At 40.7% G+C, this 12,994-nt stretch overlaps 3 protein-coding genes across 8 annotated transcripts; 2 read left to right on the top strand and 1 right to left on the bottom strand.

The window, feature by feature from the left end:
- Nucleotides 1-147: 147 nt before the first annotated feature.
- On the top strand, nt 148-3,793 carry LOC110830474 (clarin-2). 3 transcript variants are annotated; one of them, XM_022065473.2, is made up of 6 exons: nt 148-343; nt 850-1,071; nt 1,197-1,337; nt 1,425-1,598; nt 1,963-2,098; nt 2,481-3,793. In XM_022065473.2, the coding sequence occupies exons 2-6, from the start codon at nt 858-860 to the stop codon at nt 2,617-2,619; spliced, it is 804 nt and encodes a 267-aa protein (XP_021921165.1). In that variant the 5' UTR covers nt 148-343; nt 850-857; the 3' UTR covers nt 2,620-3,793. The 3 variants fall into 3 exon arrangements, with proteins under 3 accessions (XP_021921165.1, XP_087206821.1, XP_087206822.1); XM_087350695.1 differs by lacking the exon at nt 148-343 and adding an exon at nt 353-431; XM_087350696.1 differs by lacking the exon at nt 148-343 and adding an exon at nt 417-511.
- A 586-nt stretch (nt 3,794-4,379) lies between these two features.
- On the bottom strand, nt 4,380-10,484 carry LOC110830421 (E3 ubiquitin-protein ligase RNF180-like). Of its 3 annotated transcripts, none has more exons than XM_087350698.1 (3): nt 10,241-10,484; nt 6,322-6,523; nt 4,380-5,754 (listed from the first exon to the last, which is right to left on the bottom strand). In XM_087350698.1, exons 2-3 carry the CDS (start codon nt 6,505-6,507, stop codon nt 5,584-5,586), a joined length of 357 nt encoding a protein of 118 aa, XP_087206824.1. In that variant the 5' UTR covers nt 6,508-6,523; nt 10,241-10,484; the 3' UTR covers nt 4,380-5,583. The 3 variants fall into 3 exon arrangements, with proteins under 3 accessions (XP_087206824.1, XP_087206823.1, XP_021921014.1); XM_087350697.1 differs by lacking the exon at nt 10,241-10,484 and adding an exon at nt 10,185-10,203; XM_022065322.2 differs by lacking the exon at nt 10,241-10,484 and adding an exon at nt 6,605-7,444.
- Nucleotides 7,469-12,796, top strand: LOC110830475 (clarin-3). 2 transcript variants are annotated; one of them, XM_022065475.2, is made up of 4 exons: nt 7,469-7,865; nt 10,537-10,725; nt 11,107-11,221; nt 11,585-12,796. In XM_022065475.2, exons 1-4 carry the CDS (start codon nt 7,640-7,642, stop codon nt 11,718-11,720), a joined length of 666 nt encoding a protein of 221 aa, XP_021921167.1. In that variant the 5' UTR covers nt 7,469-7,639; the 3' UTR covers nt 11,721-12,796. The 2 variants fall into 2 exon arrangements, with proteins under 2 accessions (XP_021921167.1, XP_021921166.1); XM_022065474.2 differs by having other exon boundaries at nt 7,470-7,865; nt 11,086-11,221.
- The last annotated feature ends 198 nt before the right edge of the window (nt 12,797-12,994 follow it).

Here is a 12,994-nt window from a genome sequence, read left to right as displayed (position 1 = left end):
AACTATTTTAGTCAATAATTAGGGAAATATTCGATCACATATCTTATCTCTCATGAATGTAACGTCTAATTGCACTAAAATATCTCCCGAACGGAAAAATCTTACGGTGGTCGCTGTATTATACACATATGTCACTCTCATCTGCGTAGCAGCGGAAAGGACTTGAGGCTAGCATCTGGAACGTGTTCGTCAGGTCTACGCCTCCTACGCCTGATTCCCCACACAGGGTACAAGGCATTTGAAATTGACAGCAGATTATATTGTTATCTACGCAATCTGTAGCACGTCACAAGGCGATAAGTGAACAGCAGATAACAGATACATTCAGCAGTTGCAGATACACGTAAGCGCATCGGGTTACAGTATTATTTTGTGTGCGTTTGTGGGGGGGGGGGGGCTGTAATACAATATAGTGTCTGGATTATGAATGGGTAACAACTCTCTTGTAAATGGACGTGATTTATTTCAAGGTTCTATCAAAACATTTGTGTGAACTGAGGAAAGTCAGTATGTAAGTTCTGGACTATGTACGAGGTGGTTACGGCCAACTTTAATATTGGTATCTGGGTTGCGGCATTGTGTAGACTCATAGATAAAAACCAACCTTTCAGAGAAACACACTTTATCTGAGTCTGCACAGCATCACAACCCAGGACAATAGTCGTCTTCACTGCCATGAGAACCTCTATGTTACAAGTCACTCCCAACATTTTTGCAGAGGCACCGAGGGAAACCATGGCCTGGATTATGAACTCATAAGGCCTGCGTTCCTTTGTAGTCACTTTACCTCATTTCACTCTGAGGTAATGTCCTTACTGTTCCCTCAAGTCCGTATCTGTATTGTTACAGTTTCTAGCATGGCCACGACACACCGTCGCTTTATCATTGCCACACTGATCTGTGCTTGTGCTGCTGTGGCACTACTAGTCACATCATTAGCAACCAGTTCCTGGATTGAAGCAACTCTCTCTGACCCAGACGATTCCTTCGATCCGAGTGCCATTAACTATGGGCTGTTCGTCGGCCATGTAGAGGGTTACAGATTTGTCGGAGTGGATTTGGAGCTCTCTAGTAAGGCTTTGTTTGTCTGTAGCTAAGATTAACATTTGAATTGCTGCTCTTGAGTCGCTGCTGTACCAACTGCTTTATTGTTGTGCGTGAATGCCGGAACCACTCGTAGATTCTCTCTGTTGCAGTGTCATGCCTCTTTTCGGAGAACGTGTGCCTCATGTCCTGCCAGACAGAGGATGAAGCACGCCAGCAGGAGCTGGAGAACCTGCTACACGGGATGGGGAACTCTGTGTGCCCAAATATTGCGGGGGCCACCAACAGCACGAGTGAGTGGCAGCACTGTGTCATTCTTGTCCGTGTGCTTTCTCTGTGACTCATAACACCACACCACTCTCAACATGAATGTGTTGCAGACTTCGACAGAAGGTTCATCAACGCAGGACTCTGGGTCAGCTGTGTGCTGTTCCTGACAGTGGCACTTCTTGCTGGAGTGTTGGCAGCAGTGTTTGCCGTGGTTAACACTACTACTAACCCCGTCGAACCAATAGCGGGAGTGTTTGGTCTGTATGTGTGGAATGGCATTGCAGGTAACGTCAGATTCTGTGGCACTGAAGTTGTTTGACATCAGCAGCCATGCTGAATTTTGATGTGGGACCATCATGAGTCCCCATCAGCGTAGATCATGAAAAGCTGTGTTATAGGAGATAACTGGAATAATGCAATTTCTGTCATGAGATTTTGATATAAGAAGGAAAATAAAATGGCAACAACATGTAAACTATTGGACAAAAGAAAATGGTGTGAGACTTCACATGAAACCAGCTTGCTGATGTTGCAAACCATTTCAGTTTCATGGGACACCTTCCTTCCTTCTCACAGCAGCAGATGGCCATAAGGCTGTCTGCATACAGTAGTAACATTTTTGTTAGAGGTGTGATATGATTCTTGCAGGAGGCTGCTCACTGCTGGTAATGATCCTGTGGGGCTCACAGTTTGCGGACACACTGTCGGACAATGTAGCCTACTCAGAGACCATCACAGGCATCTTCCGCTCACAGGGTGATGCGGCTCTTGGCGTGTCTTATTGGTGAGAGCAGCTCATGTCTCCACAATTACTGAAATATTCTTGTTCAAATAAGACAGTATGTACTGTTACCTCACACTGAGTGTTGCTTTTAACAAATGCCAAGAGAATGGTAAAGATTTCAGTCCAAATTTTAACCCCCAAGGGAGGTGAATAATTTGTGTACTTTAGTAACACTGATATAGAACCAAATCCTGAATCACATTCTCATAACCCCTTACGAAAGATTAATTTTAATATTATCGTCCAGTTTATGTATGTGTTACTAGTGATCTGTTTCCATAAGGCTATCCAAACAAAATTTTGTGTGAGCTTAATGTTTCTTTCATCTGAAGAGCATGCAAACTTACAAATTATGAAGCTGACTGCTGTGTTATATTCCCAGGCTACTTCTCATCGTGATATTTCTTCACATCATCAACCTGTCTTTACTTGGGGCCCGCAAATATCTGCTGGCTCGTGAGCCACCAGCACCCACCATCAAGATGGAGGAGAACACAGATGGAATCATCTTTCTATACTAACAATGTGCACACTGCTTCCAAAGTATTCCATGGATTCCTAATTACTTCTGCCTTTTACATTTTACAAATTATAGGTAAATTACATGACAGATGGTGACCTGAAAATAGATACAGATACGTATCTCACTGCTTTGACGTTCTCCATAGATTTGTTGGTAGAGCAACTTACCGGCACTCTTTAAATTGGCATTCACTGACCGCTTCTTTACTTACAATTTGTATCACATCTGTGAAGGCAAACTGGCGTTTTCATGCACACCACAACTAACGCAACACTAAAAGCTATTTCCATGACAGAGGGCTTGTATTCACTCTGTCAATGGCAGCAGAGCTCGTAGTTTACCCGAGTATGAATTTTTAACAGACTGCTCTGTAAATTTAGGAAAGCAGTGTCCATTGCAGTACTGATCTGTTACTTTATGGTAGCTGTTTGATGCTGCCGACAGAACTGTAAACGTCTGTTTTGGAGTAAAATCTATTCCTAGAACACATGCATGTCCTGGAAGAAAAATTATTCTTTATTTACATTCTGGATTTAAGGACTTATTATGTAATAAAAGAATCTTAACAAAACATAATGATACTATGGCTGTAAGATTAATTCCACAGGGAAGGTTATGCTACTCTATAAATAAATGAACTGTACATCTGTGTTTGGTCCGATGAATCTATCAATGGCTTGTCTGTGCCAATCTCAAACGGACAGAGAGCAAAGACTGTGCATGCCGATGGTGAAAATGTGTTTGTTGTAGTGGCACATCTACACTTTAAAACTCACTGAACTACAGGCAATGAAGTATGAACAGTATAAAAAGTGGTTAAAAAGTAGATTTCGAGTGCTGTCAAGGAAAGCGTCGCGGTCACGTTAATCAACGTCAACATCAATGTGAAGGGAGAATGATATCTTGGGTCCTGGACTAGAAATGGTAAGCATCAACACCCAAGCTTCGAGAAATACTGTACATACAGAAGTTTCATTTTAAAGCATGTGCAAAATGTGTCTTCCCGTAAATAGCTGCCCTCCTTACTTTAACTATTTCTGGTTGGCAGTACCTCACTTGTACTCAAAGATGTGGAATGTAAAACAAACATATCTATCACTAACAATTGTTATAATATGTGATTATGTGATTCAGTGCTGGTTTGTATATAATAAATTCTTATTTATCACGTACATCAGAACTTTCAATACGAGTGTTACTTCCAGAGTTCCTTCCATATGACATGAGGATGACAAGTATAACAGAGTATTATTACTTCTTGAAGTTTGACACCTAACCGGGTCATACAGAATTCCCATTCAGCAATGAATGATGGAAGCAATACGCTCCTCTGAAACATCAGTCAATAACGACCAAACTTGTCGGCACACAGCCATCTTAATACTCTTCACTATCACAACCCGAAATCTCACCTGATATACCGAACTTAGTGTTACACTTTCAGTGAAGCAAATACACATCAGAATACAGGAATCCCTCATCCGCCATTCGCGTAACGCATGTTTGCCCTCACAAACTTCTTCCTAGTTTCGCTGGCCTTCACACTTTTCCTGTTTTAAAAAATTCAAGAATAAAGCTCTGCACCTAAAAAAAATGACGTGCAGGATATGGACTTCTGTGCCAGATGCTTAGTACTTTCATTCTAATATTTTATACACTGAACTGATCACTTGTCTGAAAAAATATACAATTTCTAGAACATAAAATTATGTGGTGGATTTCAGTTTGGTGTGTGTGAGAATCAATAAACCAATGGAGCCAAGTGTCTCAAATCTTGTATGGAAATACAACATAGAAATTGTGTATCAAATATTGTTTACAAGTCAACTAGTACAAATATGGTGACAATGCACAATTTTGAGGTTACATTTGGAAGTCTAACGTACACAAAATCTGTATTTAAGTAACAAGTTCTTCCAAAACTATACAAATAATTATTATGATTTAAAAATGTAACATATTTACAATTTCGAGGAATAATGAACATCTGGCTTGACTAGTGTTTTAACCACATGGCCATTTGCAAATGAGTCCAGCACACTAGCCCATGAGCAGAATTCAAATTCACTGTTGGATTACACACTTACATTACCTAAATAAAACATTAATGGCACATCTGTGGAGTCAGCAATAGGAAAGTCAAACAGTTGTATTAAACACAGGAAAAAATGTGCCAAACTACTGAGAATAATAAATAACTACAGCAAACACAAACTACTCAGTCCGTGTAATGAGAGAGATACGTGTAACAACTACGAAAAGAGTGCATTCAGTTAGGTGGTCGAAAAAGACTGAGGAAATCTCCTAACAGGAGAAACCGAAAGCATTACTCAGACAAGATGCCAAGAAATGGATACCTGAAGACAGTGAAAAAGTGCACAGCAAAAGAAAATGCAAAACTCCCGACACACAAAACAGTAAGTTCAATTGCTGTGCAAACAAAAGCAAGTTCACAGCCTAAGATACATTTTAATATTATACTACCAATACTGTCTGATACTTCCCACTGACAGTGTTTAAAGAAATGTTGCCATTAAATTCAACCGTGAAGTATAACTTTCTTTTGATGCGGGGTTGCAAACAACAAACCAATTCTTATCCATAGGTTTTCACAGGTGGAGTTCAATGTATAACTTCAGCTTTCATGCAAGAGCCATTTTCAATGTTTGGCATTAACCAAATATTTCTGGCAAATACTGCAGTTGCCATTTTGAAGGTGGGGTCATTTCAAAAGACTGCCTGCCCTATCTACATCCTTCTGAAATGACTCCAACTGCAACAAATGCCGAAATTACACTCAACCACTTCCCAAGGTGGCGGTCGACCAATGTCAGCTATCCATGATAGTTGAAGGACCTATGATGCCATGATGAGCAGAAGTCCTGTAGAACACACACCAGTACAGGAGGCACGCCACAACACACTCACTCAGCTGCACAAGTTACACAGCAGTGACTTGTGTCTATTCATGCTGCTTACATAGGTTCACAGCCTGGTCCATCTTGCTCCTGACGAGATGCACAGCTGGAAGAACACACAGCCCACAAGCACACTTCTGTCCTGACACAAAGTCAAAGCCTCCAACACGACTGTGACATTTTGGACAGTGCAGTCGTCCTTTCACCCAACCCTCCTGCAAGTAAGATTGTCTGCTCCAATTGATGTGTTTTTTCTTTCACTTTTCATTTTTATCCATTCTTCACTCAGATTATACTGTCTTCAATGACAGGATGAAATGTGACATGGGTACTTTCATGCTTGATACAATCACCAACATTCATATATTTAACTCAAACTTTTTTTGTAGTCAAAAGCAGAATAAAAAGGCATAATTTAATGTAGCATTAAAAAGATACTTAATTACACACTCCTTTTACTCTGTCGATGAATTTCTATTGTTGACAAATAATTGATAATTTATCTTCCATATGTAATGGGTATTTGTAACTTATCATTACTTTAGGTGAATCCTTTGTTGTATTATATGAAATTTATATAATAGTATGAGTTGTACTTCATAATGTGTTTTGTATTATTATTATGACTTTTCCCACATCCTATTGTTATCTGACTATCTTATGAATCCATGGAATGTAATAAAGATGTATGTATGACAAACAGTGGGTCCTCAGTGAATCACCTTCAATCCCTGTCTCCAAAAATGGGCGTATTTTTAAACTGAAGTGTGTAAGGTACGGACCTTGTTCACAAGTGCCGCAATCCAGGTTGGAAGCAGATCCTCTTGCAAGTACATGACATCGCCAACTTCCAGCGTTGCACAACCGGAGTTTCCCTGGATGGCACCAACAGGTTCGCCATGTGGAGTCAACAGCCTGTCATCCTGCGTCACGAGAACGTGACGGCACTGCCGACATTTGAGCGACATCCGAGTCACTATTCTTCTGAAAATGGGGAAGTTTACACAATAATACTGGATAATACAACTGGTATGGCAAATGTAATTTTCTGAGACAGACATTTACCGGAGTCAAGTTGCCACTTATTTCCACATACGTCCACTTTAACCTCAAACTCACTCAGAAGAAACATTCTTACTTCATGCAACTACGCTGAAAATATGAGCTCTCACATGTTCAACACTTTTTGTTGGTTTCGAACAGGTAAACAGATTAAAGAAATAACTGCTACGAAGGTAACGACTGATGATGGTCATATCATACGAGATAAGTCTCGCGCAAGTTGCGACAGAAAACATCAAACACTAACGTTGTCTCATGAATCTATAGAACGCACATGCAACACAACAACTATGGCAGCCACTCAGTCAGTTGCTCACTGCTATCACTTACAAAATCCAACTGTTGGCAAAACTGAGGAATTTCAATAAGGCTGGTTAGTGCTGCCGTCTATGTGAAGGCCTGTCAGGTGTAACTGGTCCAACCGTCTTTTGTTCGTCATTTCTATAGTCACCGGAATGTGATATGCCATAATTCACACTTGTGTAGAATGCAAATGGTATTGATCTTCGACCAAAATACGACACAAAATAAATGTTTTACTCCAAAAGCGGTCATAACTCTTTGGAATAGAACTTTCCCAAAATAAACATGCAATTTCGGTACACGATAACCGTCAGTGGTTTGGGCCCTAATCTATAAGCAAATATTATTAACTGTGTCAATATTCCATCTTCATCCCAAACATAAACATACAATCCAAACAGAATAAAGACAGACGATAAAAAATAGGAAGTGACTTGTAGGTTCTCCAAAAGGTTTTTACGTGAACTATTCCGGTGTGTTACGCGCTGTGAATACCAAGGGGGTGAGTAGTAACGGACCAACTATCGACTGGTTGTGTGCCGCGCTCTATAGGCATGCCCTCACCACTGACTCAGTTCCAGCCAGTTGTTTCGTGTTGAATGTTCGTTAGGTCGACGTGGAGCCTGCTGATTGCCATGGTTACGCTCATTTTCGGAGACCTTAATGCTCGGACAAGAGGCAAGACGACCATGTAGGTCGCCATAGCAACTATGTGACAATTGTGCAACTGTGTGTATGAATATGAATCTGTTCAGGCGGGGGATGATTTTCGTGACGTTTTTGGGGTCGTGTCTGGGAATAGCGCTGGTGGTGGCAGCACTGGGAACCAAGTTTTGGATTGTAGCACGTGCCCGTCGGGTCTCGAACCCGGAGGAATCGGATGGAAGAATCCACTTCGGACTGTTCGATGGGAAGAAGGAGTTGAACGTGGCCTATGGCTGGAGGACGTATGACGTCAGCGGTGAGTTGGACACACTCGTTAGTAAAACCTGCCCATCGTTAAGTTGAGGCACTCTGGAGAGACCGACGAAAACCACGAGCTCCGACTGTTGTATTACTATTTTGATATAAACACACAAGTAAAAATACACTACAGAGTTTTAGTGGCGAACAAAAAGCAAAGTTACGGGAACAATTTGCGTGAAATTTGATATCTACATCAGCCCAATAATATTTCATTACAGGAAACATCAATGACAATTTTACGTTTTGGTGGAACATCAGCAAAATGTAAAATTCTCATTGATACTGTGAAATGTGTCGTGGTGACGTTGGAGTGGGTCAAAAGTAACACTGCATATTCCGTGAGCGACCCCAACCGAACCCAGGGACGGTAATTAACCGCGGCACTGCTTCTGCAAAGGAAGCTGTTTGTTGGTTTATCGATCAGTGCCAAGTCCGTTTTTCCTCTTCTGTTTTCTGTGCCTGACTTTGCCCTGCCCAGTAGTCTGTGTATCTGGATTAGAGTGACTGAGTAACTCATGCCTATACCCCACGCAGATAAAGCTTTGAATCGCTAAATCTACATAAAGCCTGCGTTATAACTTTATTCTGTCGACGCGAATCGTCATGGGCGCCTGCGATTGGCTGCTGTACATACACGGCGTCCCAGAAAGATGTAAACACACATTTAATGAGCAAAATGAATACATTGTAACGAACCAAGGCATTACATACTGCATGCAGCATTTTAGAATCTAGCGCAGGTGTTCCAAATGACCACAGTTAGCTTGGCGGCACTGTTGACAGCGGTGAGCAACTGACAGACAAGCGACCACCATAGTTGGTACTATGTATACATACTTTTGGGACTACTGTATAACTGTGCCAAGGTCCCCTGTCACACTATGAAGAAGGGGGGGGGGAAGCCACTGCTGTGTGCAGACATAATTTGAGGCAAATTCACGATGCGTTTCGTGCTGCTACATTTGCATGGCTTACGCCTGCGTTTCAGACGGGAAATTGTGTGTGGATAATATATAATGGCAAAAGAAATTTTTACTAGGGGTTCGCGTATTTTGGTTTTTCGAGTTATTAAGTCCAATAACAATGTGTTCTGCCTCTATCATCACCCTGTTGATGGAGGCAGCAATTGTCTCTGAGACGTCGGTAAATTGCTACAGGATGTAAAAACACAGAAGACAGCCATCTTCATTCTCGCCGTCGTGAGAACCTCATATCTTCGTCCTTTGATGTATGCTACTCATGATGCAGAACATTTTTAAGCGATCGTTAAAACGTCTTTACAAAATGCTTTCCTCTTGTTGAAATCTCGAAACGAGATTGTCCGTACCACTGAGCAACTAACTGGAAGGAAGACACGCTCCACTTGTTTCGCTTCCTGCTCCAGTGCTACCAACGCTACACTTTCCTGTTCATCGTCTCCTCTTTTTTGTGCCACTTTTCCAGCCAGTGCGTTTGCTTAATAACATTTGTAGTCAGACCGGTAGGCCTATTGGTGTCACAGGTTTCGGCACATTAATGTGTCATTTGTCTTGGTTGAACGATACCTTCTACGAATGTTCTCAGTACAAAATAACACTTATAATTCCGGTGAGAACTGAGGTTCTCACGATGACGAATATGAATTTGGCCCGATTTCTTTGATCAAGGACGGCGAAGGATTGACTGCCCAGGGTCTCGCGTGCCAGACACCTGTACTTTTATCTGAAACCGTCAACAATGAAGAAGGAATTCGATAGGATCCCGTGGAGAGTGGATGTAAACGCCAGCAACATTTCAGGCGATAACGTAAAAAATAAATTATTATTGAAACAAAGGCATCAGTATTTGTAATTAAGATAACATTAGTATGCCCACTGCACAGTTCAACCCATTTATTTCGCGTCCTTAAGTAAAAACAAAAGAAATGTGGAAACATTATTTTGTATGTGACAGTTCTGCAACAAATATCAAGCAGACTACCCCACATTAAATGTTAGAAAGTAAAATCGGTCGTATTTAAGCACAAACTGTGTCCAAATTACAGTAATTTTGCCTCCACAGTGAACTTAGCCTATGTGTACATCCACTCAGCTCAAGGTCATTTGGCCACAGGTCTAACATCCACTGAAGGGTCGCCATAGGCCCATTGTCACCAATCCCAAGTTCAGGGTAATTTTAATCTGTCTTGGGTCATCAGTCCTAATAACTTAAAATAGGATAACCACACCTTTGTATTTCCAACCTACTTGACAAAACTGACAGTTTGAGTTGTGTTGGACCATGAATTCTGAGATTACAGGTCCTCATGGCACAGTATAGTGTGGTAGAAAGTTACCAGTGTTTCACAGGTACTGCCTGCATCATCAGGGTGATGAGTGGATGTGTTCATACCATGTTCATGAGATTGAGGGTTGTCCTGGAAAGATGTCCGATGTGTAACCATCCCATATTTGAATGGCTTTGATGTGGTGACCTGAAATATCATGCACTATTATACTATATTGTCCAAATATTTTATGTTGACATTTTTCTTCTGAAAATAAATGAAATGAATAAATGGGAAATTCAGAAATTACAGTAGACATCAAGGGCACTAATTAAAGTTTGGATGGGGGGAAAGAATAAGAGCAACAAACTTTGGTCGTAAAACACCTGCTGCCATATAACATGAAACTAATTAATTGCAGTGCTCGAGTTGATGCGAACAGACCACGAGTTCCTCCTCTATGGGCTGTGGGTTGCTGCAATCGCCTGCATAGCAGGAGCCCTGCTATTTGCTGGTCTGTCTGCTATTTTTGCTGTAATCAACACTGCCACGACCCCTATTGGAACAGTTACTGGAGTTCCAGGACTCTATTTGTGGAACTCTCTGGCAAGTGAGTGCACACTGAGGAACTTTAACTATGCATGCAGCAGCAGCAGATGAGGATCATTTTCATATTTTCACTGATGTAACTTCAGCCTTTGTGTTTGATTCATAACAGCATTATCAACGATGTAGTCCATGGTTGAAGAGATGATACATTCTATTCAGCCGACATCATAGTTAATGATAATATTTCATGTTTTCTGTAAAATACCATGCAAATACCACAAAGCTACACAGATGATAAAACATGTTGGATACTGTAATGTTCTTAAGAGAAATTGAAAGTACCAGAATATTGTGCACAGGAAATATTTTAGTTTGTCAGATCAATGCAACTTGAGATATGAATATACTGGTTTGTGCACAGTGTTCTTTGACATGTGCGCAGTCAGTCTCTGGGCTGTGCAGTTCTACCAGAAGCTGCAGCACAACGTGATGAGTCGAGAGGACCGAGACAACATGTGGAGCTCTGCCAACATGGCACACTATGGCTATTCTTTCTGGTGAGTTCCGTAACATATGGACTGTATTTTCTTTTTGTATTACAGTTAGGGTAGGATCCTGAAATGTTGTGCAGCAGCAATCTCTGCAAAAATGCAGCTTTTATGATGGATATTTCTTGTATAATACAAGTAACATGAAATGGAAATGGATCACTGTACAGTTCGTCACCATACAGGTTGGAGCCACAGAACTTGTCTTATGTTATATATAATGAGGCATAAGACAAGTGATGCCTCTGTGTGAAGTTCTGTTCATATATATACTGGACACTGCACAACTTCCACATTTTATTGTATTTGTTGAGGTGACATTTGCTGGGAACTATTACCAAAACATCCTCTTACCTGTGATGATTTTCACAGGCTTGTGGTGGGGGCAGTAGTGGTGCACGTCATCAACATTACTGCCATCTACATCGGCACACATGAGGCTCGTGAGAAGACGACACCACAGCCAGTGATGGAAGAGAAGTCCAACGGTGCCATCATGTTGTATTAGTACGAAGAACAACTGAATGTGTATGTTGCACACAAGTCTTGTGAAACCAACGAATCAGTGAGCTTTCAGTGAAGTGTTCGCAAAGCAGGGTTAATTAAAATACCTGCTGTGTTTAATGTAAACTTTTTCACATATACCATGACTTACCAGACAGTTCTCAGTTCCTACCCTTTTACTGCACCACTGTACCTTGGAAGTGGTTACCGAATAGCTAGTTTCGATTTGAATTACCATCATACACTTCAATAGACTTGAAGCAAATGTACTTTTTAACAAACTTGTCTAAGCGGATACTTTAGAAACTGATAGTTGCTCAGGTGGTCAAGCTATTCCCTACCAGTTATGGAACCCAGAAGATGATTACTTAAGCCAGTTAAAACCAATCACAACTCTTATTTCTTCAAAGCGCTTTCTCCCATTAGTTTGTATGTTCAAGGGCAGTGGTTGATAAACTGCAGCCTCTGTAAGTAATTTTACTTCCAATTTAAATATAAGATAATAATAAACATATGCTACTGATTTTATAAATAATAGCTAGCAACACTAAAATACTTAATAATGAAGAGCAGTCAAACCTCAATTTCATGCCGTCCGTACACCACCACCCAGGAAAGCATATTGACAGAAATTCGCTATGTAATCCCAAAGGGAATCCTCCCCTGGTAAAGTACAACCCCCACTAGCCACCATCTGTGGCAACATGAATGCACCGTTGAGCATTTCAATCAAGTCTGATACATTAGTGTGCCATTTTGTTTATACTGGCTATACAGACAACTCCCAGGAATATTCAGTTGTAAAATTACTTTATGCTGGTGACTGCTGCAAAACAAATAAAACCTATTCAGGCTTTAAAAAGAAAATCCACTGCATACAGCACCTCGGGGAGGATGATGGATCGTTACTTGGTGGTATAAATGGTGACATAAATCCAGACTGTTACAGTAAATGAACCTGCTAATGGAGGGGCACTGACTTGAAAATGGACACATTACCCAGCATCAGTTACATAAGGTAACTGTTCAATTGAAATTTTTCATGTATTTTTTAATTTGTAATAAATTACATAAAACTTCTTTTTCTTATTTTATTTCTTAGTTGTTAGGTTTTACTTCAAACTTCCTGACGGACTCTAAGAATTTCGGTTTCTTTCCATAATTACAGCTGAATACGTCTCAACATTAAAACAACTCAAAATCACAACAAAATTTTCAGTTCCTGTTAACTAGCTAATTGACACTGAAAGAAACAAGCATTTCTAAACACCTCTGCTG

This window comes from Zootermopsis nevadensis, unplaced genomic scaffold (genome assembly GCF_977971745.1).
Source record: "Zootermopsis nevadensis isolate Lab colony 2312 unplaced genomic scaffold, Znev_1.0 Znev_ptg000017l, whole genome shotgun sequence".
Taxonomy (NCBI): Eukaryota; Metazoa; Arthropoda; class Insecta; order Blattodea; family Termopsidae; genus Zootermopsis; species Zootermopsis nevadensis.
Note: the sequence above shows the minus strand (reverse complement) of the source record. Positions and strands in the feature narration are given on the sequence as shown.

Coding starts and splice junctions, on each gene's coding strand:
- LOC110830474 (XM_087350695.1), top strand. Junction 1,072..1,196: donor AGTGGATTTGGAGCTCTCTA/GTAAGGCTTTGT, acceptor TCTCTGTTGCAG/TGTCATGCCTCTTTTCGGAG. Junction 2,099..2,480: donor GCTCTTGGCGTGTCTTATTG/GTGAGAGCAGCT, acceptor TTATATTCCCAG/GCTACTTCTCATCGTGATAT.
- LOC110830421 (XM_087350698.1), bottom strand. CDS start 6,507: ATGTCGCTCAAATGTCGGCAGTGCCGTCACGTTCTCGTGACGCAGGAT. Junction 5,755..6,321: donor TTGCGGCACTTGTGAACAAG/GTCCGTACCTTA, acceptor TCTTACTTGCAG/GAGGGTTGGGTGAAAGGACG.
- LOC110830475 (XM_022065474.2), top strand. CDS start 7,640: ATGAATATGAATCTGTTCAGGCGGGGGATGATTTTCGTGACGTTTTTG. Junction 10,726..11,085: donor TTTGTGGAACTCTCTGGCAA/GTGAGTGCACAC, acceptor GTTTGTGCACAG/TGTTCTTTGACATGTGCGCA. Junction 11,222..11,584: donor CACTATGGCTATTCTTTCTG/GTGAGTTCCGTA, acceptor TGATTTTCACAG/GCTTGTGGTGGGGGCAGTAG.